This window comes from Dipodomys merriami, unplaced genomic scaffold, assembly GCF_024711535.1.
Source record: "Dipodomys merriami isolate MVZ:Mamm:240054 unplaced genomic scaffold, mDipMer1.0.p SCAF_10, whole genome shotgun sequence".
NCBI classification, from domain to species: domain Eukaryota; kingdom Metazoa; phylum Chordata; class Mammalia; order Rodentia; family Heteromyidae; genus Dipodomys; species Dipodomys merriami.
The window spans coordinates 10,047,689-10,072,868 of NW_027202271.1; the positions used below are offsets into that span (position 1 = coordinate 10,047,689).

Consider the following 25,180-nt stretch of genomic DNA (forward strand, 5'->3'; position numbering starts at 1 on the left):
AATTGTATAAAAGGTTCACAAACTTAATGAAGTCCATTCATGGACTCCAAGAGAAGTATTCCTGCCTAACTGAAAGAAAAACAGATTGGTTGAGGGGCGGGGGGGGGGGGGGGGGGGGGGGGGGGGGGGAGGGGGGGGAAGGATGGGAAGGGATGGGAAGGGGAAACAAAGGAGGAGACTACAATACTTGATAAGAAATGTACTCATTATCTTGCCCATGTAATTGTAACCCCTCTGTACAGTATTTTCACAATAAAAAAAAAAGAAAGATGGCCGGGCGCTGGTGGCTCACGCCTGTAATCCTAGCTACTCAGGAGGCTGAGATCTGAGGATCGAGGTTCAAAGCCAGCCCGGGCAGGAGAGACCGTGAGACTCCTATCTCCAATAAACCACCAGAAAACCGGAAGTGGCGCTGTAGCTCAAGTGGTAGAGTGCTCGCCTTGAGCTGAAGAGCTGAGGGACAGCGCTCAGGCCCAGAGTTCAAGCCCCATGACCGACAAAAAAAAAAAAAAAAAAGAAAGAAAAAGAGATTAGACATATGGCTAGTTGCATAAGGATTTGAGGCAGGAAATTTAGAATCACTAACGCCAGCACCATGTTTAAGATGTTTTATGTTGGGGCTGGGAAGTTGGATTAGTGGTAGAGCGCTTGCCTTGCATGCCTGAGGCCCTGGGTTCGATTCCTCAGCACCACATAAGCAAAAAGAAAAAAGCCGGAAGTGGCGCTGTGGCTCAAGTGGTAGAGCACTAGCCTTGAGCTGAAGAGCTGAGGGACAGCGCCCAGGCCCAGAGTTCAGGCCCCACAACCGGACCAAAAAAAAAAAAAAAAAAAAAAAAAAAAAGATGTTTTATGTTGACATGTTTAAGATTTTTGTATTTATCCTTTTCAATTTTTTAATGCCCTATATGGGGCTTGAACGCAGAGCCTGGGCACTGTCCCTGAGCTTTTGTGCTAAAGGCAAGCTCTGTATCACTTGAGCCCTAACTCCAACTCCAGCTTTTTGCTGGTCAACTAGAGATAAGAGTCTCACAGACCTTCTTCTACAAGCTAGCTTCTAACAGTGATCCTCACAGCTCAGCCTCCTGAGTAGCTAAGAATACAAGCCTGTGCCTGGCACCAGGCATACTCCCTCAACATCTTCCACTTAAACACACTGATTTCCCATGACAATAAAAGCAGAACCACATCCTTTGGACAGATGTATAGTTTTGAATAATTCATTTAATAACCAATTTCCTATTGCTGCATCAAAATGTATTTAATATTCTCATTACATTTTACAGTTTTCCTATTAGTTTCCATTTATTCATTGTTAATAGAATGGAGGTAACTTATTGACTACTAACACAGTTTTTTATGTAAGTGCATAATAATTACCTGCTTGGGATAAATTATTAGAAGTGTAATCGCAAATTCACATGGCATCTACACTCATTGCTTATTAGATTATATTAAATGAGGGAAATTTATAAAATGGGCTACATGATAATAAAAATCTATGGGGAAAATCAAGGTAAGGAAGTAGAACAAGTAGTAAGAGACTGTTTTCTGTTTGTTTTTGTTTACAATGTTGGGACTCAAACCCAGGACCCTGCACCTGCTAGAAAGGCTAGGCAAGCATTCTACCACTGAACCATATCCCCAGTCTACACTGTCTCCTAAAAGAAAGTCTACAAACAAGACACTGGGGCTTACCCCTGTAATCCTAGCTACTCAGAAGGCTGAGATCTGAGGATCACACTTCAAGGCCAGACCAAGTAGAAAACTCCTTGAGACTCTTTAACTACCCAAAAGCTGAAAGTTGAGCAATGGCTGAAGTGCTAGCCTTGAGGGAAAAAAGCTCAGGGGTAGCACCTAGCCCCTGAGTTCAAGCCCTAGACTGGCACAGAAAAACAATTAACCTACAAGTACATTAAATCTTTATAGTTTGAACTACACTGAGGTATGTGTCTTGTATTGTGTTCTCAAGCAAATATACTACTGTTCTCATTAATTTCCATATCTATAAATGGCTTTGCAGGTATATTAAAGTATATGTGCAATTACACACTTTCATGGAACAAGTTAAGTTTTGGGTTGTTTTAGGAAATTATACTCTTAAAAATGGTAGCTTTTAGAAAATGTCAAATGCTGTGTACATATGACCATATAAGATGATGCTGAGTGAAATGAACCCCAAGATAGGGACACAAGTGGTTTTATCTTTCTTGCTGTTGTTTTTATGTATTTATAAAGTACAGTGTGATTTTTTTTGGGGGGGGGGGTTTCAGTATGTTCTCCCTCCATGGTATAACCCCTGTTTTCACTGTATTTGATTCCAGTGCACTGCATTTTGTATATACATTTTTCTAATTTGGGGAAGGGAAAGGAAACAACAAACTGCTGAAATAAGGATACAGGTTGTCCCATTGTAACAATGAGATGTACAAGACACTATGTTGAAAATGAACCTTACAACTTGGGGAAGAGGGGGGGAATTGGGGAAGTGGAAGGAAAGGGATGGTAGGGAAAAAACAAAGGAGGAGGTATATTCATTACCTTACTCATGTAACTGTAACCCTCTGTACAGTATTTTTACAATAAAAATATATACAGAAAAAATAAAAATAAATGTTATCTTTTTATTGTCACCTTCACCTAAAGAATGATTCATGGCATTCTTCAAGATGTGACCATCTAGAGTGGCTAAGAGCTTTAATGTCCTATGGATTTTATGCAGCAGTGTTTTATCTCGTTTCAAACTCTTCTCTTAAGTTAGCAATTTGCCTCTTCCAAGGTCCTGAAGATCGATAGAAATCCTTTAGGCAGTGAAGCTTAGCTTGTGTTAGGATTTTCAGAGCTTTGCAGGTAACGTGCTGAAGCGATGGACAGACAATAAAACAAAAGAACCCATGCATGTAAGACAGCTTGCAGTTCTAGGCAGACTGGATTTGAAAAGAACAGATCGGTCACTAGGGACACTACAATGTCAACTGCAGCATCTGCTTGCTTGACAAGCATCGTGGGTCATCGTGTCTCTGTCCCCTAATGTTCAGTATGAGGAAGAGTCAAGCAAGAAGGGAAGAGAATTTGAGGGTCACCCACCAGGTGGTTGTTTTTGCTCTTAGTGAGCTCCTAATTAAATAGGTACAGACAACTCCAGGTAGAGCAAATAGGACCCACCTGATCCGCCGAGCACTGGTGGCTCACACCTGTAATCCTAGCTACTCAGGAGACTGAGATATGAGGACCACGGTTCAAAGACAGCCCAGGCAGGAAAGTCCTTGAGACTCTTATCTCCAATAAACCACTAGAAAACTGGAAGTGCTGTGGCTCAAGCAGTAGAGCGCTCGCCTTGAGCTGAAGAACTAAGGGATAGTGCCCAAGCCCAGAGGTCAAGCCCCACGACCCACCAAAAAAAAAAAAAAAAAACCCACAAAAACCAAAAGAACCCACCTGATCCTAAATTCTAGCCTATTATTGAAATGCCTAAAAACTAGAAAAAATCAGTTACCCCATGAAAATGCAACTAGAAAAATTGAAAGACCAAATATATTTGCAATCATGCAGACCTTGACAGCTTTGTTTATATTGTATCAAATTCAATAGGCCACGGTGACACTGTTAAAATAAAGAATAGGGAAGAAGAAAAGTTTTGAGGTTAAAAAAATTCTAGATTAAAAAAATAAAAGTCCAATAAGGGGAAAAAATGTGTTATTATCTTCAAAAGATACTGAAAGCAAGAATAATTAGTCAATTGTGTTAGTTCTTGAAGGATTTTGTTTATTGTTTGTTTCTTTTTGTGAAAATACTGTACAGAGGGGTTACAATTACATGGGCAAGATAATGAGTACATTTCTTTTTTTTTGGGGGGGGGGTCCGGTCATGGGGCCTGAACTCTGGGCCTGGGTGCTGTTTCTCAGCTCTTCAGCTCAAGGCTAGTGCTCTACCACTTGAGCCACAGTGCCACTTCCGGCTTTTTTCTTTTTGCTTATGTGGTGCTGTGGAATCGAACCCAGGGCCTCATGTATGCAAGGCAAGCGCTCTACCACTGAGCCACCTTCCCAGCCCCAATGAGTACATTTCTTATCAAGCATTGTAGCCTCCTCCTTTGTTTCCCCTTCCCAACCCTTCCCATCCTCTCCCTCCCCCCACTGTTTATTGTTTTTGAGCCCATCCTGAGGCTTGAACTCAGGGCCCAGGCACTGTCCCTACGTTTTTTGATCAAGGATAGCATTTTACCAATGAGCCACACCTCCGCTTCTAGCTTTTTGTCGGCTAAATGGAGACATGAGTCTCACTAACTTTCCAGTCCTGGCTGGCTTTGAACCACGATTCCTCATATCTCAGCCTCCTCTATAGCTAGAACTGCAGCTGTAAGCCACAAGCAACCCAGCTAGTTCTTGAGGTTTGAAGGAAGTAGGAAGGTTCTGACATGACTCTAAACAAGCAGACAGAGATGTTGTAAAGATGATGATTGGGAGAATGGGCAGAGATGCCAAGAAGCCTGGTTCAAATTCTGGTTCTAGCACTCACAGGGAAGCCTTACAGGTGAGCCATAACTTTTCAGGACACACCAGGTCTTTATCAGGGATTTTAAAAAAAACAAAACAAAAAAGATCCCTACTTTCAAAATTCTGATGAGTATTTAAATGAAAATAATCCATACAAGATCATAGAGAAGTACCCTGACCCAGGATAAGCATTGAAAAAGGTGCTAAGACATGACAGAAACCAAATACTGTGATGAACTCAGGATTCCATCCATTACCAGACCTGACATCTGCAGACATTCTGTACTCCTCAATCAGTAATTTATCCAGGAAATGCCAATTATCCATTGATAAGGCAAGCTCGGCACCCAGTCCAGAGGATAGAGAGATAAGGAGGGTCCACTCCCTCAAACAATTTGCATCTTCATCATTTTCATTCATTACCTGCACTGACACTACTTGGGATGATGGATTTTTCCCTCAGTGCAGACCTTCTTTTTTTGTATGTATAATTCCTATAACTCTGCAAAGTCCTTTGTTTTAACATCACAAGACATATTTATATTATTTTCATAGTTATTAGCCCATATGATTCTGTACTCTGTGTGTGTGTGTGTGTGTGTGTGTGTGTGTGTGTGTGTGTGTGTGTGTGTGTGCATGCGTGCTTGCGTGCGTGTGCGGGGCATGGGTCTTGAACTCTGGGCCTGGGCACTGTCCCTAAGATTTTCTGATCAAGGCTAGCACTCTACCACTTAACCCACTGCTACCCTTTCAACTTTTTGCTGGTTAATTGGATATATGAATCTCATAGACTTTCCTGATGGGGCTGGTTTTGAACTGCAATTCTCAGATCTTAGCTTCCTGAGTAGCTAGGATTCCAGGTGTAAGCCACCGGTGCCCAGTTTCTAAATTCTTGAATCTACTTACAAATGGAAAGCCTCAGGATAAGTACATTTTTCCTTACTGTTTGAACAAAATTCTTTTCAGAGACTGTGAATTCTAGAATGCTAGAGATTGCAAGATGTTTGCCATGTATTTATTTCATTGACTAGTTAATGGAAAATCATCAAGCTTTATGTTTGAAATAAAGAAAATGCATTTTAACCCATCAGAAATACTGAAAACTAAGAATCTGTTTCATTTGTTGTTGAACAATAACTAAATAAAATCATAAATAGGATAGTCAGATCTTGGGCAATAATTAAAAGCCTCTCTGAAAAATTTGGCTCTAACATGCATGATATATATTCTAATTTTATTTTTTAAAGTAACTGTAATGTTCTAGTTTTATAAATGTAATACTGTATACAAAAAGCTATCAAGGCCAGACTCCAGAGGCTCACATTGTATTCCTAGCTACTCAGGAGGCTGAGATCTGAGAATCACGGTTCAGAGTAAGCATGGGCAAGGAATCACATGAGATTCTGATCTCTAGTTAACCACCAAAGAGCTGGAAGTGGAATTATACTTCAAGTGTAGAGTATTAACCTTGAGCAAAAAAAGTTCAGGCCCACGCCCAGAACCAAAATGTTGTTTTCAAAAATCTACCAAAAGGAAGGTAGACAGTGTAAACAAATCACCCTTGTGTAAAAATGATGTTATTTTCTCTATATTTCATTCATAATACATGAGTCAATCTCAATAGGGTAAGATATTGCAATTAATTTTAAATGTTAATGAAGGGAATTCAAATATGCATTTCAACTGAGATATAAAAGTTTGGCTTATCATTTTCTAGGAATATGTTTTTACAAAAATACTTATTGCTCAAATTTTATATTACCAGGAAATGAACATAAAAGTAAAGCTGTGTGTCAACTTTTAATCTTTTCACATTACTCAAATCACTAAGTAGTACAATCTAATGGGTGCGAATGGGCAGTGGATGTGAACCTCTGATGAGAACAGAATATTGTAATAAAATTAAGAGTGTCAAGCCTGGTGCTAGTGGTTTGTGGCTGGTCTGTGGTTTGAACTCAGGGCCTCAACACTATCCCTAAACTATTTTGCTTAAGTTTAGCACTCTACCACTTGAGCCACAGCTCCATTTCTGGCGTTTTAAGTAGTTTATTAGATATAAAAATCTCACAAACTTTCTTGCCTGAGCTGGCTTCAAACCTCAATCCTCAGATCTCAGCCTCCTGAGTAGCCAGGATTATAAGCGTGAGCTACCAGCACCCAGCTGTTTGCGAATATTACAAAAAAAATTTTTTTTCTTTAATCAAAGGTAAACATTTGCCTCAGAAAGATACTGCTTATTATATGATTTGCAGTCTGCTGATGTCCTTATTAAATGAAGAGTTCTTATAAATAAGCAGTGAAATGGAAAACATTATTCCGAAACTATCAATTTAGGGATAGCGATAACTTACTAGCAAATACACTTTTTAAAACTTCAATAATATTAGTAGTACTCTAAAAGCTGCAAATTTAACAAACTAAAATCATTTCACGGATAACGTAATAGCAGAAAGTTATTTTAAATATAATGCTTTGAAGTGTGTGTGAAGTTTACAGTTGTGTAAATGTGTAGTTTAAAGCTGAAGTCATTTGCAAAGTAAATTGTTGCCTTATAGTTCGCCCAAAACACCTATCTTATTTCTCTTTATGGTGCTAAACCTAATCATTTTTCTAGATAAATTAAATTTTTAAAGGCTAACTAATCAACAGTTTGCTTATTCTATGAGCTAGTAATATCCTAAAAAATGTACCATTGCATAGTCAAACACAATTTTTTGTAATATCTAGAGGTTTTTTTTTTTTTTTTTTTTTTTTGGCGGTTGTGGGGCTTGAACTCTGGGCCTGGGTGCTGTCCCTCAGCTCTTCAGCTCAAGGCGAGCGCTCTACCACTTGAGCTACAGCGCCACTTCCAATATCTAGAGTTTTAAAGAACCAAATCCTAAGTCTACAGGAAAAATAATAGCATATCAATCCAATTCTTTCAAAATGCTCAGTGGATAAAAAATACTGAGAAATGAGGCAAAATATGAATGGCTTTATTTAGCTGTTATAAAACAAATCAATACATGGTTTCAACCACAAAAATATAAGATGTAGCTCCAAAATCAATGGAATTCAAGTGTATCCAACAAGGGAAATAAGATTTCTTAAGTAGTGGAAATAGTCCCATTGTCAATGAGGACACATTAATATTTTATCAGGAATTTTATAAAGGTACATACTTTATAACTAAAGGAAACAATGAATCAAGTTAAATTAAGATGGACTCAGCCAGGCGCTGGTTGCTCATGCCTGTAATCTAGCTAATCAGGAGGGTGAGATCTGAGGATGGAGGTTTAAAGACAGCAGGAAAGTCTGTTGGACTCTTATCTCCAATTAACCACCAGAAAACCAAAAGTGGCCCTGTGGCTCAAGAGGTAGAGCACTCGCCTAGAGCTGAAGAGATCAGGAACAGCACCCTGGCCCAGAGTTCCAGTCCCATGACTGACACATACATACATACATACATACATACATACATAAGATGGACTCAATTTCTTTGGTAATAAATAGTAGAAGGATTGCTGTAACTGTTTATTTTCCCTGTGCCAGTGCTGGGGTATAAATTCAGGGCTAGGGCAGTTCTCTAGAATTTTCACACAAGGCTGGTGCTCTACCACTGAGCCACCGGCTCTTTGCCAGTTAATTGAATAACAGTCTCAAGGACTTTATTGACTTGACTGGCTTCAAACTGTAATCCTAAATTCTCAGCCTCCAAGTAGCTAAGGATTTCCGATGTGAGCCACTGGTACCCAAGCCATTGTAATTTTCAATAAGTATTCCATAAAATTACTTTGAGCAACTGATCAAGGAGCTGAAAAGTTTAGTTTTCACAGCAGAAGACTAAAGAGAAGTGTTTTATTGCTAAAGAACTAAAGTATATTAAAACAACCCTCAACGTTCATCTTGAGAAAAATTATGAAACTTCTATGCATATCAATATATAACAGACTGAGAAAAGAAAATTAAAGTTTGATGATACAAGTGAAAATGTTGCTGTTGTAATCTGAGCTTCATCCAAATACTGCAACTTTTTGTCACAAAATTAAGGGCAAAGCAATTTAAGTAGTATAGATAATGTTACTTTTTATATAAAACCAAATTCATTTTTCTAGTAATACAGAAATCGAGAATCTTTCCAGCCAGACTCCGGTGGCTCACACCTGTAATCCTAGCTACTCAGGAAGCTGAGATCTGAGGATCGCAGTTCAAAGTCAGTCTGGGCAAGAAAGTCCATGAGACTATTATTCACCAGAAAACTATTATCCAATTAACCACCAGAAAACCAGAAGTAGTGCTGTGGCTCAAGTGGCAGAGAGCTAGCCTTGAGCTGAAGAGCTGAGCGACAGTGCCCAGGCCCAGAGCTCAAGACCCACGACTGACCAAAAAAAAAAAAAAAAAAATCTTTCGCAAATTAGAAGACATCATAAAAAATAAAGATCCTACCTGGTTAACAGCACAAACTATAAAAATCCTGGTTATAAATCTAATAAAGGCTGTGCCATATCACGAATGATAAAGATAACACAAAAAAAGAAACACACCATAGCCCTGAAAAAGAAAACTGTCATAAAAATGTTATCACATATTAATATATAAATGTGAAACAATTCCAATACAGATCCCAATAAGATATTTTTTTCATAAAACTGAGGAAACTAATTCTAAGCTTTTCACAGAAGAATAAAATTTCAAAGATCAAAAAATATTTTAAAGGAATTCAACAAAAAATTTGAGCTGTAAGAAATCAGGTCTTGCTGGGTACTGGTGGCTCACACCTGTAATCCTAGCTACTCGGGAGGCTGAGATCTGAGGATCTGGTTTGAAGCCAGCCCAAGCAGGAAAGTGTGTGAGACTCTTATCTCCAATAAAACTTTAGAAAACCAGAAGTGGCACTGCGGCTCAAGCAGAGCACTTGCCTTGAGCTGAAGAGCGCAGGGACAGTGCCCAAGCCCAGAGTTCAAACCCCATGACTGACAAAAAAAAGAAAAGAAAAGAAATCAGATCTTATAAAATTACAGTGATCAGAACAGGGTGTTTTTCTCACAGAAGTTAACAAAAAGATTGAAGCACAAAATAGGGGCCCAGCTCAGCACTGACTGAGATTTGAGGTATGCTACAGACTTGTGGGGAAAGGACAGGCACTGGAAAAATGACCATCAGCTAAAGACAGGATGAACATATCAACATCTAAGTCCAAAACATCAATACATTTTAATTAGGCAGAACTACTTGACATTAAAATGGGCCTTCCATTAAAACAGAAAGTTAACTCTAGATGTCCTAGATACCTTGGATACTCCAAGGTGAGTAAAAAGCTATTCATCGATATTTGCATTTATGCCTTTAGATACCATTTTTTGTGAAGTCAAATACTGTCTTGAAATAACCACCCTTTCTCTGTGAGTCAAGTGACAAAAACTTCATCATTCAATGAAGAATATCAATAAAATAATCTTCCTTCAAACAATGATTCAGAGCCAGGAGCAGGTGGCTCACACCCATAATCCTAGCTACCCAGAAAGCTGAGACCTGCGGATCATGGTTCAAAGCCAACCCAGGCAGAGAAGTCTATGAAACTCTGATTATCAATTTACCAGAAAAAAAAGCTAAAAGTTTTATGTTAAATCCAACCTTGAGGAGAAAAAGCTAAGGGATAGTGCCAAGGCCCAAGCCCCAGTATCAGCACACACAGACAAAAAAAACATTCAAAACTATGTATAATATTTTGCTTTACTTTATATATTGGATGTCAAGTTTCTTATGCATGATTTTTAAAGTTTTCTTTTTCTTGAATTTTTATGAGATGGAAATGATTGATTTGAATGCAGATTAATTTTTAAAAAGTTAATACACAAAAAAAAAAATGCCAGAAAGACCTTAAGGGAAATGGAAAACACAGATGATATATAACAAGTTAAGATCCTTATTGAATGGAGCTTGTTAAATTAAGAAGAATAAAAAGAAAATTGGACAATTACAAAATCAGGTAATTTATCACATGAATAAGATGAGTAGCCCATTAAAACACATGAAAAATATTGAACCTTGCCAACAAAGCAAATTGTCTGAAACACTGTTGAAGAAAATGGGTAAGTAGTCATTTTGCTAATGTTTTTAAAGGGATGTGGGAAAAAATATGTTAAGTGAAATAAGACTTTTTCTTCTCCTATGGGGAAGTGAGCTCTAAATTATAAACATATATGAAAATGTATACAGGGTCATATGCATACATACATAAGCATACTGTCTAAAGTACTGTCCTTACAGGAGAGAATTCCAATGATGTAATTCCTTCAAACAACTAGCTTTTTCAGTTGTGACTGTTTTGTGCGGAAAGTGTACGGATTCCTACACAGATACCATGTGATCCATGTGTACATTTCAATAAATTGTTTTTAAAATGCTAATTTTTGCATTTGCATTTTTAGATGAATACACTAAAAAATCTAGAATGTGAACAAGTTGCTATGTAGGAGCATTGCTGGTACAAAATCTAACCAATTGATGACAAGAAGAGAGAGCTCAGGAATTATTTTTAACAAAATATGAGATTTCATTTCAGATGAGAGTTGACAAAGGTAATTGGTGCTTGAATAACTAGTTATCTATTTCGAAAAATGTCTTCCGCCTCATTTCTTACCTACATTAGAGCCAATTTTAGATGAGTTCCATAATCAGACAAGGAATCCACCAAAAAAATAAATTTAAAAAATGTCATTAAAAAGCAAGACTATCAAGTTGGGCACTAGTGGCTCACATTGGTAATCTTAGCTACTCAGGAAGCTGAGAGCTAAGAATTATGGTTCAAAGCCAGCCTGGGCAAGAAAGTCTGTGCAACTCTTCTCTCCAATTAACTACCAAAAAAAACCCCTGAAAGTAGAGATGTGGCTCAAGTGATAGAGCACTAGCCTCAGGGGAAAAAAAAAAAAAAAAAACCACCTCAAGGACAACACCCAAACCCTGAGTTCAAGCCCCAGGCCCAGCACAAAATAAATAAATAGATAAATAAACAAACAACTAAATAAATAAATAACAGGACTATCTTATCTCAAGATAAGAAAAAATTTTATGTTAAATATAGAACACATAAAAAACAAGCTAATAAAAATAACCATGCATAATTGAGTAGCATTCAGAATCAAAATTTTTCATAAAGACAAAATGGAATTCTCAGGTCAGTTACAATCATAAATGATGTTGCATTTAATTAAAGGCTTTATCTACCATGAAAAGTAACAAGAAAACATTCTCACTGCCTAAAGAATATTAAATTCAATAGAATTTGATTATATTTGATGGGTTTGCTCATCCTCATCCCCAAAAGGGATTCTAGATTAAAAACTTTAAAATATCTTCATTCATGAGCTGCTTCTACAGGAAATATGGTATTAGATGATAAATCACCTATTCATCACAAGCTTACAACGGCACAGAAATAAGAATCGGGAATGGCCCTCTAAAATTTGAACATATCAATGTTTCCCCACATAGATAAAATAATAAAGTCACAAATTTTTAGCAAAGTAAAAGAACTAAAATGACACCAAAATTTCCATTCGTTATGCAAAGAAAATGTACTTCAGAAACAAAAAACTAATCATTAGAAAAATATCTTCTAAAGCTGAATGTAACATACACTAGAACACAGGTCAAAGATACACGGGCCAATTATTTCTAATGAACACTTCTCTTTACTACCATTTAGAAAGAGAGAGAGAAAAGGTGGGTGAATGTAGGCATTATATGCCATGTACATATGTGAAAATGGAACCAGGTTATGGGTGAGGTTGGAAGAGATGGGGAAGAATGATGGAAGGGGTGATCAAGATGAATTGTACTTGTAAACCAACGTGTTGAATTCAAACTCTTTTTCACTTAAAGATAATGAAATAAAGAAAAAGAAATTGGCATGGCAATGCAGAAATAAGAAACATGAAAATATTCAAGCAGACACACCCAAGTTGATTTCTTACAAGTCTGGAGGCTTATTCCTCAATACACTTGACTACACAACCACACAACACTGGTACTCTGTTCCCTGGAAAAGAAGAAGATTGCTGAGAAGAGATCTAAGCTATTTAGGATCTGATGACAAGACATGGTCAAATGCAGTGGAGGCCAGGAACTAACTCTGGTCCTCAGTGGCCCCATCCAGGGAGGTAAATGTCCCAAATGTGTAGCAGGATGGATGTTGGGGTTGGCTAGTCTATCAGCTGCAGAAGCTGCAGCCACTTAATCCAGCTGGTAGACCTGCAGAAAGAGTGGAAAACTGGCTGGCAAGGAAAGAAGAAAGACTCATTGGTGCTGCATAATGGGAGATGTGTGCTTCTTGAGATAATCTTCATACATTAAAGCATTCATTTCTTTCTATCAGTTCACATATATTCACACATATATAAAATATCCTATTGGCACATATATAAACTATCCAGTTTGTCCAGTGAGTCATACCTTTACCTTAATCTCTTGATGAGTACCTTACCATGCCTGCTCAATAATGTATGTATGCTTGGGCTTGTTAGGACTGTATTACAACTTCTGTTTGTACTAGTACACAGGCTTGAACTCAGGGCTTGATCTCTGTCCTTTAGCTTTTTCACTCAAGGCTAGGGCTCTAACACTTAAGCCATAGCTTCACTTCTGGCTTCATGCTGATTAATTAGAGATAAGAGTCTTATCACTTTCCCTACCAAGCTGCCTATGAATCCTGACCCTCAGATCTCAGCCTCTAGAGTAGCTAGGATTACAGGCATGAGCCACCAGTGTCTGGCTATACTGCAATTTTTTAATAATAAGGGAAGTATGAAACTACACATTAAGATGCAATTTTTGTTAGAGATAAGTAAGGATATAGAAACGCTTTTTAAAAATCTAAGTAAAGATTTATAAATTACATAAAACATGGAGTTTGAATTTTTAATTTATAAAGCCTATTATCTTTAATGTTATTTATTAAATAAAGTGCAACCAGAAAGTAGACAGTATAGTAGCTTTTATGTGAGTCTGTTAATTTCACCCATAATAAACAAAGTCATCTCTTAGTTCAGAACCATTAAGCCAAGCAAATATTTAGCCAGCAAGTTTAATTTTTACTTGCTAATGTCAGAAAAGAAAAATGGCTTACTATATGACAAGCCCTCACCAGTATGAAGATGCATTTTATCAACCTCATACACAAATATATTCTTACGCACCCAGAATGTATAATAATTAATATTCAGACAGGAGAAAAAAATCTCATTCATTTTACCTCAGATTTATTAATACAGAAGTTGATGGTAAACTACAAGACAGGTTTATATTTATTTGCAAAGCTATTGCCATAAATTATTTCTATAAATGTTATTTGCAAAGCATTCAAAATTAAAAGCATAAATAATACTCAGATATCAAAAAAATTCTAATGACAGTCTCATAAAAAGCTATTTATGTAACTAAATCCCAAGATTTATTTTATTTCATTTTATTTTTTAGTGCCAGTATTGGGGCTTGAACTCAGGGCCTAGATGCTGTCCTAGAGCTTTTCCTACTCAAGCTGGTACTCTACTGCTTTAGCCACAACTCCACTTTAGTGGCTATTTGGAGATTAGAGTTTCATGTACTTTCCTTCTTTTGATGGCTTCAAACCATAAACCTCACATCTCAGCCTCCTGAATAGGTAGGATTATAGGTGTGAGCCACTTGCACACACTCAAGATTATTTTAAAGAAAAAAGAAACATGATATACTATACCATTCAGCCAGGTGTGTATACATATATAATATATACATTAAAATATAAATATATGCAATATATGTATATATACATCTATATATATATATTTGTTGTGTGTATATGTGTGTGCATGTACTGGTCTTGGTGCTCGAACTCAGGTCCTGGACACAGTCCCTGAGCTTTTTTGCTCAAGGCTAATGCTCTACCACTTGAGTCATAGCTCCAACATTGGTTTTTTTCTTATACATATATAATATATACATTAAAATATAAATATATGCAATATGTTTATATATACATCTATATACATTTGTTGTGTATATATGTGTGTGCATGTGCCAGTCTTGGGGCTTGAACTCAGATCCTGGACACAATCCCTGAGCTTTTTTGCTCAAGGCTAATGCTCTACCACTTGAGTCATAGCTCCACCTCTGGGTTTTTTGGTGATTAACTGGAGATGAATGAAATATGCACCAACTGACAACAGGAAAGCTTTATCCTAAAGTAACTGCAGTTTAGAAAAATGCAGCAAAAAGAGGCTTTTTTTTAAATTGAGAGGAACATTCTCCCTTATTTGTACTGATAAATTCACTTGTTTTTCTTGTCAGTGAGCCTTTACTCTTTTCACTTATTAGCCTTCTTCTATAATTCTTGAGCAAATGGGTAAATGAATCAATGTCTTACAATTACTTCCTTGTCTTCTATTCTTTCTTTTTCAAAATACAGCTTCAGAAAACTGTAAGGCCAGAGGAGTGGGGAGGTGGGGAGGAAAGGGATGGTAGGGGAAAAATAAAGGAGGGGGTAACAATGCTCGATAGAAAATGGACTCATTACCTTGCTCATGCAACTGTAACCCCGCTGTACAATATTTTTACAATAAATATAAATAAAGAAAAACTCATAAATATATATGTGAAACAATAAAATACAAAAAAATACTGATTCCACCTCACCCCAGTTAGAATGGCTATTATCAAAAAAACTAACAATAACAGTTGCTGGCAGAGATGTGACCAGTAGGGAGCTCTACTGCACTGGTGGTGGGAATATAAACTTGTTCAGTCACTTGTTCCAATACTGGAAAGCAGTGTGGAGGTTCCTCAAAAGATTAAACATAGAGCTTCCCTATGACCCAGCAATCCCACTCCTGGACATTTATCCAATTGACCAGGCTATAGCTAAGATACAGAATCAACTCACATGCCCCTCAGAGGAAGAATGAATCAAGAAAATGTAGTATATATACAACAGAATTCTATGCTTCCATCAGAAAGAATTACATTCGTAAGGAAATGGGAAGACTTGGAAAAATCATACGAAACAAAGTAAGTCAGACCCTAAGAAACGTAGGCTGCATGGTTTCCCTCATTTGTAATAACTAGAACGTGCCTATAAATCTACAAGTAAACCCAATAAATAGTAAAAGACAAACAATTACACCTGGACATGATTAATTAAACAGCAATCTAAACATCCACACAGTGAGAACAAATGAGGATGGATAGATAGATAGATAGATAGATAGATAGATAGATAGATAGATAGATAGATAGATAGATAGATAGATAGAAAGATAGATAAGATAGATAGATAGATATAGATACAGATACATATAGATATATATATTGTCAGCTGCGGGGCTTGAACTTGGCCTGGGTTCTATCCCTCAGCTCTTCAGCTCACGGCTAGCACTCTACCACTTGAGCCACAGTGCCACTTCCGGTTTTCTGAATGGTTTATTAAAGATAAGAGTCTCACAGACTTTTCTTGCCTGGGCTGACTTTGAACCACAATCCTCAGATCTCAGCCTCCTGAGTAGCTAGGATTATAGGCATGAGCCACCGGTGCCTGGTAAAAGAGGATATTCTTAGGGGAGGATCACAAGGGGTCCGACAGCTATGTGCATAAGATCATATAAAATGATGCTTATCAAAATGAACTCCAAGAAATGGAAGACGCTTTTTTATTATACTGTTTTCAGTTCTTGTTTCCTTTTCTTTTCCTCTTTCCTTTTTCCTTTGGTTTATTCCCTTCTGTACCCTTGTATCTAAGTCTTGTATATAAGTTTATCTGATTTGAGGCGGAGGAGGGGAAGCAAAGAAATAGTGGGACAAAGGGTAAGCCAATTCAGCAGTGAAACCCACTGGATACTATGTTGGAAATGAACTATACAACTTTGGGGGGAGGGAAAAATCTGGGAGTGTAAATGAATGAGAGAGTAGGGGACACTGTTCAAAAGGAAATGTACTCATTACCTGACTCACGTAACTATAACCCTTTACATCACCTTTACAATAAAATTTAGTAATGATGCGAGAACCCGTTTTTTTAAATAAGTTTTTTTATTGTGAAAATACTGTATAGAGGGGTTAAAGTTACATGAGCAAGGTAATGCGTACATTTCTTATCCAGCATTATTGACTCCTCCTTTGTTTTTCCCCTATCATTCCGTTGCTCCCACCTCCTCAACTACACCCCCAAACCCCCGTACCACCACCCTACCTAAATTGTAAAGTTTGTTTTTCAACTTAGTGTCTTGTCCCTGTTTTCACTGTATTTGATGTTGGTATAATTTGGGGAGGGGGAGGGAAAAAGCAAAATGTTTAAATAGTGATTCAGATTGGCCCATTGCAACAATGAGATGTACAAGAGAACCCCTTTGACCAGCCCCAAGTGCCTTTCCAACAATGAAAGTACCATGGTCAGCCACAGCATGGCCTATTGTCTTCAGTTTAAATGTAGAATAGGCTGAAGGAACAACAATCTTCTTTCATTGTGTTCCCATGAAGCAGGGGGTTTAATTTTTAATGAAGCCTCTACTTAAAGAAGACCATCCAAAACCAGCATTTCAGAGTGAGGCCAAATAAGCCTTTGCTCACAGCAAACCCAAGCCTTCTGATGTAGTTGCATAATTAGGCCACAGTGTTTGAAGCTATATTTCTGCACCCAGGTTTGACTTTCAAACCCTCTGCCAATTCTGACATGCTGTGATGGTCTGCCCTTCCTACTTCTGTCTTTTCTAGGCTCACTTCAGAAACCCCCAGAATCCGTAGCAGGTTCATTAGTCTCATCTGTCCAAACCAACAAAGTTGTGTGATTAGGTTTCCAGTTTCAACACAGTGGCTGCAATGTCACCGTATAGCTCATTACAGGTGTCATTTTTTTTTTTTTCTCTAGCAACTTGACTTAGACTTGTTTCCAGGCAGTGGCTGCCCATTAGTGAATTCCTTGCTGGATCTAATGACAATTCAGGATAGATTGGGCATGCTGCATCAATGTGACACATTTGAACTGTCTCCAGATCTGCTTGTCCACCCTGGTGAAAACATTGTGATGCCACTCATGATTCATGCTGTAATCATGATGATCTCTCTCTTGATCTTTCATTCACTTTGTCATCCACCAAATACTCATTTCACATCTGTGTTTGTTCAATAGCTATAAAGAGATTTGCGAGCTTAATGCACAATTCTTATAGACGTCTAATGCAAATCTGTTGTCAATGTGAAAATTTATACAAACAAACCAACTCACCTAAGGAGAGGATTAGAAAGCTGCACCCACAGTGCTAACAGTGGTTACCACAGAAGCCAGAGCTACAGGCATTACAGGGTTGATAAATGTTTTATACTTCTCTTTCCATTCTCCAGAGAAACATCTGTAATATGTGGGTTTCTTTATCTATAAGGCATTGGTTCATTAAAGATAGGTAGATAGATAGATAGATAGATAGGTAGAAAGATAGACAGACAGACAGATAGATAGATAGATAGATAGATAGATAGATAGATAGATAGATAGATAGATAGATAGATAGATAGAGATAGATGATAGAGATGATGGGTGGAGGGTTGATATATCGTAGATAGATAAATGACAGACAGATGATGGGTGGATGGTTGATATATAAATAGATAAGTCAGGCTAGAGGTTTTAAAGCCTTGCTTTGCTTATTCTATACTCTGTGATTTTCATACCATTGTCTGTTCTTAATTTAGCAAATTAATATCAACCAGCTCACAGAATTTCAACTCTCCTAAGCCAGCATGTGAGCGAGCCTGAACACACCACTGATTGAATGAGCTCTATTATCTTTATTACAGTCAAAATTTCCTTCAATAATAATATTTTTTTCATCCCCCAGGAACAGACACTGGGTGACAGGGATCAGGGATGGAGGTAGAACTTTTCTTTCTTTAAATCCTGATGTGCCTTTTAAGTTTTGAACCATGGGATATATTATTCATTAGAAAAGACTCCAGTTTGATTTTCAAAATGCCTCAGCAAGTATTTATTACAATTGTGATCAAAAGGGAAAAAAGGATGTCTTTGGCGTACCACTGGTAATTAACGCATGTGCATAAATACACATACAAAACATGATATAGCAGAAAGGCAAAAGGAGTGGCCCAAATGTTTTTAATGCATTAGAAGCTGACGAAATAAAAAAAAATAAATCGATGTCAACTGAAAAGAACAGTAATAGCTTTATGGAGTTTTGAAATATGAGCAGGATTTGGACAGGCAAGAAGAAAAAGCAGAGGCTGGCGCATCAATGATGAGCAGGCTAGCCACTGAGCCTGACAGTCATCCTCCTACTGAATAAAATTACGGTGTTCCACCAGTGCTGAAGCTGACATTTTCTCCATCTCCATCACTTCCTACCTCCTACTTCCTTCCCTAGGCTGCAGGAAAGCTGGGGCTCACCATGGTCAACCCAAACGGAGACAAGGAAGAAAGAAGCATTATCACACCATCTTGAATACCAATAATAACATTTGAGTGTGTGTTCTCTCACAGACATTCTGTAGTCTAACTCACAGAGTCTAAATTCACTGGTTCTTATTCTTAAATCTTTTACCAGATCAATACCAACAGGAGCTCAGAAGGTATACCCTGATACAACCTTTGATCACTGAAAAGGGAAAATCAGGAATCTGAGCATCTCCGGGCCCATCATGGAGAAGAGCTTTTCCTATCATGCACTAAAACGATCCTTACAGAGAGCTGACTTGGCCCAGACCAAGTGCTCGCTAGGATGGCATTGCAGAGAATAAATCTGTCAGTGCAACATCAAGTCTGTGTTCAGCAGAAGCTAATGGCATATTAAGAAGAAAAACTGGGTTGAACCAACTGATTTCCATGGAAAAATGCAAAGACTTTTACCCATAGATAGGTGTTGCTTGTGTCATGGTAGATTTGTTTTTTACTTAAGTATGTTTGTGGAATGATGCCACCAGCCAGCATGAAGCCTTCTGAACTTATTTTCTAAGGACACATGCTACATTTTGTCATGAAACTCCATCTGGGGACTGTGTCTCAGTAACAAGAATAGCAGTGTTCTCTTGATCATTTTCCTGGGTTTCTATTTATTCCTTTGTCCTTATTTGCATGTTTCATTTTATTTTATCTTGTCCCATGGGAGTCTCTATAGGCTACCTTAATTTTTTTGTGTGAAAGTAGAGAATAAAGAAATGTCCAGGAAGTGATGAAACTAAATGTATAAATACAAATTAAAAGATAACTAAAAGGAAGAAAGAACTTTAGCACCAATAACAGGAAGAAAAGAAACACTACAATGTAATACTAAGTCTACTGGGTGACAGGAGGTGAGAAGACATGATGGCATTTTGACAAGAGCACCAGACTAAAGAATGTGAAGAAGTGAGCTTGGGATTTGACTGTATAGATGATGGGGGGTGGGGGATGAACAGAATGCATTTGGCCATCTCCTGTAGACACCAGAAAATAGTACACAACAGAGGTAGACAAGCTGGCTCCATACGCAATATGAATTTAATCCCAACTCCTACTTACACTCTCATAGAACTTTTAACATCTCTTTAACTTACTGTCTCATTTATAAGACGAGAATGAGAGAATACTGGATGTATATGATTTGTAGATTATTTTTACTAGTCTCTTAACCCTTTTATTTTGAGTTACAAATAACAGACTGAAAAGAATGGAGTAATCTGTACAAGACCACAAGGCCAATAACTGGTAGAGTTATGACTGAAAGTGATATAGTTTGTCTCCAGCTATCCAGTTAGTTTTGGACAGTGTATCATTATGTACACCAGGCTGGGCTGAAAATTGTGATCCTCCCACCTCACCGTACCAAGTGCTGACATTACAGATATATACCAAACACGCCTGGCTACACTCTTAAGCATCACTGAGTATTGATAATAAAATGAACGAATGGTTGTTTTACTAGGCAAATAAAAATGTGTTTTTAAAACTAAATTATTTTTAGCTGGGAGCCAGTGGCTAACAGCTGTAATCCTAGCTACTCAGGAGGCAGAAATCTGAGGATTGTGGCTTGAAGCCAGCCCAGGCAGGAAAGTCTGTAAGACTCTTATCTCCTTTAGCTACCAAAAAAGCCAAAGGTGGAAGTGTGGCTCAAGTGATAGAGCACTAGCCTTGAGCAAAAGAAGCTCAGAGAAAGCACCCAGACCCTGAGTTCAGGATCCAGGATCAGCACTCAAAAAAGTAAATAATTTTTTAATATAATGGAAAAATGTACTACATTTAAAATGCAGTATCTGGGGCTGGGAAGGTGGCTCAGTAGTAGAGCGCTTGCCTTGCATGCATGAGGCCCTGGGTTCAATTCCTCAGCACCACATAAGCAAAAAGAAAAAAGCCGGAAGTGGCGCTGTGGCTCAAGTGGTAGAGCGCTAGCCTTGAGCTGAAGAGCTGAGGGACAGCACCCAGGCCCAAAGTTCAGGCCCCATGACTGGACGCAAATAAATAAATAAATAAATAAATAAATAAATAAATAAATAAATAAATAAATAATAAAATGCAGTATGTGTTTAGCCAAATTTTTATCAGATTTACAGATAAATAGATAAATTCATCCTGCAAAGGTAAGATAATTTACTCAAGAAATTACAGAATTAATACAAAATTTTTAAGTATAACTAGAAAGCACAAGAGCTGAGTACAAATATTTATTTATATAATACAAATATAAATTTGTGTAACATAAATATGTGATGTAATATAAAATATAAATGTTTGTGTTTATTTTATAATTATGCATAATTATATGTAATTATATGTATATAATAATAGTAATGAGTTCAATCTACAGATATGAAGGAAAATAGTGTGGAGAGAAGCCTTGACTATAAGATATATACAAAAGTATATGTACTTGGTCCACAACCACAAGTGCAAATGCAGAATGGATCAGAATCTGTCATTGTACTGAAAGTGGTAGTAACCTCCTGTAATCCATGATATACATGGGCTGTACACAAAGAAGTGTTAGTGTTCCAGGTTGTTTCCAGTCAAAAAGCAAGACCCCACCCAAAAAAATTGCTCAAGAAAAGAGGTAAGGGGAATTGTGTCTCTCTACCAAGCATGAGGCCCTGAATACCACCTAATGGAAAAACAAAGTCTTTGAATTACGTGTATTTAATTGTTACTCTTGAAAAGAAAACTTTACATATGTTGTGGTGGTGCTTGCCTGTAGTGTCTGCTTCCCATGAAAGTGAGTTAAACTCACGAAAACATGAGTTGGCGATCAGCAAGACGCTGTTTCAAAAAAAAAAAAAAAAAATGCCAGCCAGGAGTTGGTGGCTCACACCTGTTATCCTAGCTTTTCAGGAGGCTGAGATCTGGGGATCATAGTTTAAAACTGGCTCAGGCAGGAAAGGCTATAGAGACTCTTATCTCCAATTAGCCACCTAAAAACCAGAAGCAGAGCTGTGCTCAAAGTGGTAGAGTGCTAGCCTAAAGCACAAAACCTCAGAGACAGCCCCAGCCCTAAGTTCAAGCCCATGACCAACAATAAACAGAGTTCGATTAAAAAAAAAAAGCACCTGGGATTAAAGTAATAATTACATAATGTGGGATTCCTTAAGACAATTGTGCTTAATGATTCTCACATCATTATTATTATTATTATTAGTCTCACATTAATCATTTAATGAAATGTTCCTACTTTCATGTACAACTGTGTTGGTTTCAGATACATCTCTAATTTCCTAATTAGATTAATTCTGATGTTGCTTCTGTACAATGTGCCATTGAAAATAAGTGTTAATTACTGCTACTTTCCAGTTGTGCTCATTTTGCCAGTTCTCTACATTGATACGTATATTCCGGCTTTCCTTTTCCCAGAGAATTGAATTATATATTATAACTTATATTTATTATATTATTTAACTTTTGATGTATGTCTCTCTTCTTTAAGCAAGATTTCTGTACATGTCAAAAAAAGAGTAATTCAAACTGTTTCAGTAATTATTAGATGGAAAATTTGTAGGTTCATGCTGGTTAGACATGTGTGTACGATTAATGTATTCAGCTCTGGGCCCAATGCAAGCAACGACCATCTGGAACTAAGGCAGAGGAAGGCAAAAGATCTGTGAAGAACTCGGCCATCATCTCCCAGGACAGCAGAAGGGTAGCCAGCTCTGCTTAGCACAGAGGCCAGAGTGGCTAAGAACAGAACTACCAGTGGCCATCCTATGTATAATAATGTCCTCCTCTCAAAGAAGATGGAGTGAGTTCTCTGTTGCTATATACAGGGTGGTGAGAGAAAATGGCACAAAAGAAAAAAAAAAAAACCTAGTGTGCATAAAATAATAGGGAAATGTTCCTAGCAAGTAGAGCTCATCAGCCACAAAACCAGATTGCTCTGCCATCTTCCTTTACACTGTGTGACCTGGGTTGCCTAAAAAGTCCAACTGGCATGGCAGACAGAGGCCCAAGGGCTGCCAGCATTGGAGCACACTGAATCTTAATCAACTGAAGATGGAGCCTGTCTCTGGGACTACCACCCTGAAAGCCCCAGTGATCCCTTAAGAATGGAATTTCCCCCAGCCTTTCTCACTCTGTCTTGAAGGTCTTAAGCCAGTTACCACCTCCGAAGTCAAGATGATACCCTCTCCTCCAACACAGACCAGACCGTGGGAGTAAAGAAAGCCAAGTGGGGGGTGTGGGAAGCTCATCGTCGATGCTCAGTTTGGAATGAATTGTGTCCACAAGTCCTGAGCATAAGCTGGACAGAGCGTGTCAAACAATCCTCTTTCTTAAGTCTTGCTTTCTTAGTTTTTCTTATGTATTTGCTTGTGTATGACCTTTTGGGTTTAGAAGAGATTTACAAAGTCCCACACAGCCTCATTGCTGACAAGACAAAGCAAATAAGTTTTCTGCCCATACCTGTATAGTATCATTATAGCTATTATATAAATAAAGCACTTTGCATATATCAACTCTATATTCTTCACAACCTAGGAAGTAGATACTATCATTGTCCCAAGTTACAGATAAGAAATTTGATACACAGAGAGCTTATATAACTGCGCCAGGGCCACAGATAGTAAGATGGTAGAACAAGTATCCAAAATACACAAAGGAACCTCCCTTGTCCTAACTGTAGCTATTCTTACAGGGATGAATGATAACAAAGCCACATGGCATTATTTAGTAGCAACTTATCAATATGCCAAGTGTCATGAATCAATTTTTCTTTCTTGTCTTCTCCTCCCCTTGATCCCACCTGCTCTCCCAAGGATGTTCCTAGTTATAGGAAGAGGGGGAAGATACTAGATAGTACTTTTTGTGTATGTATGTGCCAGTCCTGGGGCTTGGACTCAGGTCCTGAATACATTCTTGCTCAAGGATAGCAATCTACCACTTGAACCACAGAGCCACTTCTGGCTGTTTTCAGTAGCTTATTGTGGATGAGGCTCATGGACTTTCCCACCCCAGCTGGCTTTGGACCACAATCCTCAGATCTCATCCTCTTGAATAGCTAGGGTTACAGATGTGAGCCACCAGCACCAGGCTAACACAGCACTTTTTTCCAACACAAATGAAATACACAGCTGTGATTGCTGCAATCCATGATGCAAAAAAAAAAAAGAAGTTATCTCATAGTGATTAAGATCTCCCAGTGATTAACAGCCAATTTAAAAAAAAAAAAAAAGGGAAGAATAGTATCTTGTGGGTAACAGTTCAGAAAGTAAGAAGTATGTCTGTAACACTGAGAATGATATACCTTGAAGAACTTAGGAACCATTAGACTCGTTCTACAAATGGAGACGCCAATGCATTGCTGCCCCCTTCACCCTGGGTGCCCGGCATCCTCTGCTTTCAGGGAGATCCCAATATGTCTGTCCATCGTTTTGCTTAACGTGGCAAAATCACCTTTTGTGTGGAGGTCATAGGTCATAGTTGATTTTTGTTTACTTGCCTTAAGTATGTTCGTTTGTGTTTGTGTGTGTGCCCGTCCTGAGGCTTGAACTCAGGGCCTAGGTACTGTCCTTAAGCTTTATAATTTTTTTTTTCTCAAAGCTAGAGCTCTACCTCTTGAGCCATAGTTCTACCTTTTTGGTAACTGACTGAAGATAAAAAAAAAACTCACGAAAACGATAAGATAAAATAAAAAAGAAATTCATGGACTTTTCTAACCAGGCTGGCTTTGAACCTTGATCTTCAGATCTCAATCTAATAAGAAACGAGAATTACCAGATCTGGCTTAAATATATATTCTTTTAAGCATGAAAGGTAAACACAGAAAACTCCACAACTACTTACCTGTGATCCAGGTGGTGAATAGAGAAGATAACTCCTGAATTTAAGTGAGTCTGTTTCAGGGTCACCAAAATAGTAAATTCATGTTTATCTCTCAGCTTCTGGAAAAACTGCTCAGCTGTAGCAGTGGAGGCTTTTATGCTTCTGGGTGTATCTTTAAAAAAAAAAAAAAAGAAAGAAAACAAATATGCATTAAAAACAGACTAGAATTTTATCAGGTTCTTCTTACACACAACATTGGTGGTACAGGGATGTTAAATAAGTCTGGGATTTGGACTCAGGAATGTCTCCTTACACTTGCTATTCTGGTGATCTAGCACTTAAGGCACACCTCCAGCCTGGCTTTTTGCTAGTTACTTTGGAGAGTCTCAGAGACATTTCTGCCTTATCTGGCTTTATACCACAATTCTCCAGATCTCAGCCAACTGAGTAGCTA

The 25,180-nt window shown here is 37.9% G+C and overlaps 1 protein-coding gene across 3 annotated transcripts in view; it reads right to left on the reverse strand.

Annotated features, from left to right (window-relative positions):
• The window catches only part of Nell2 (neural EGFL like 2), a 387,809-nt gene that overhangs the window by 245,497 nt on the left and 117,132 nt on the right, over positions 1–25,180 (reverse strand). For all 3 annotated transcript variants that reach the window (XM_070039336.1, XM_070039332.1, XM_070039338.1), the window contains one exon: positions 24,748–24,898. In XM_070039336.1, the coding sequence (XP_069895437.1) occupies positions 24,748–24,898 (151 nt within the window). The remainder of the gene's footprint in view (positions 1–24,747; positions 24,899–25,180) is intronic.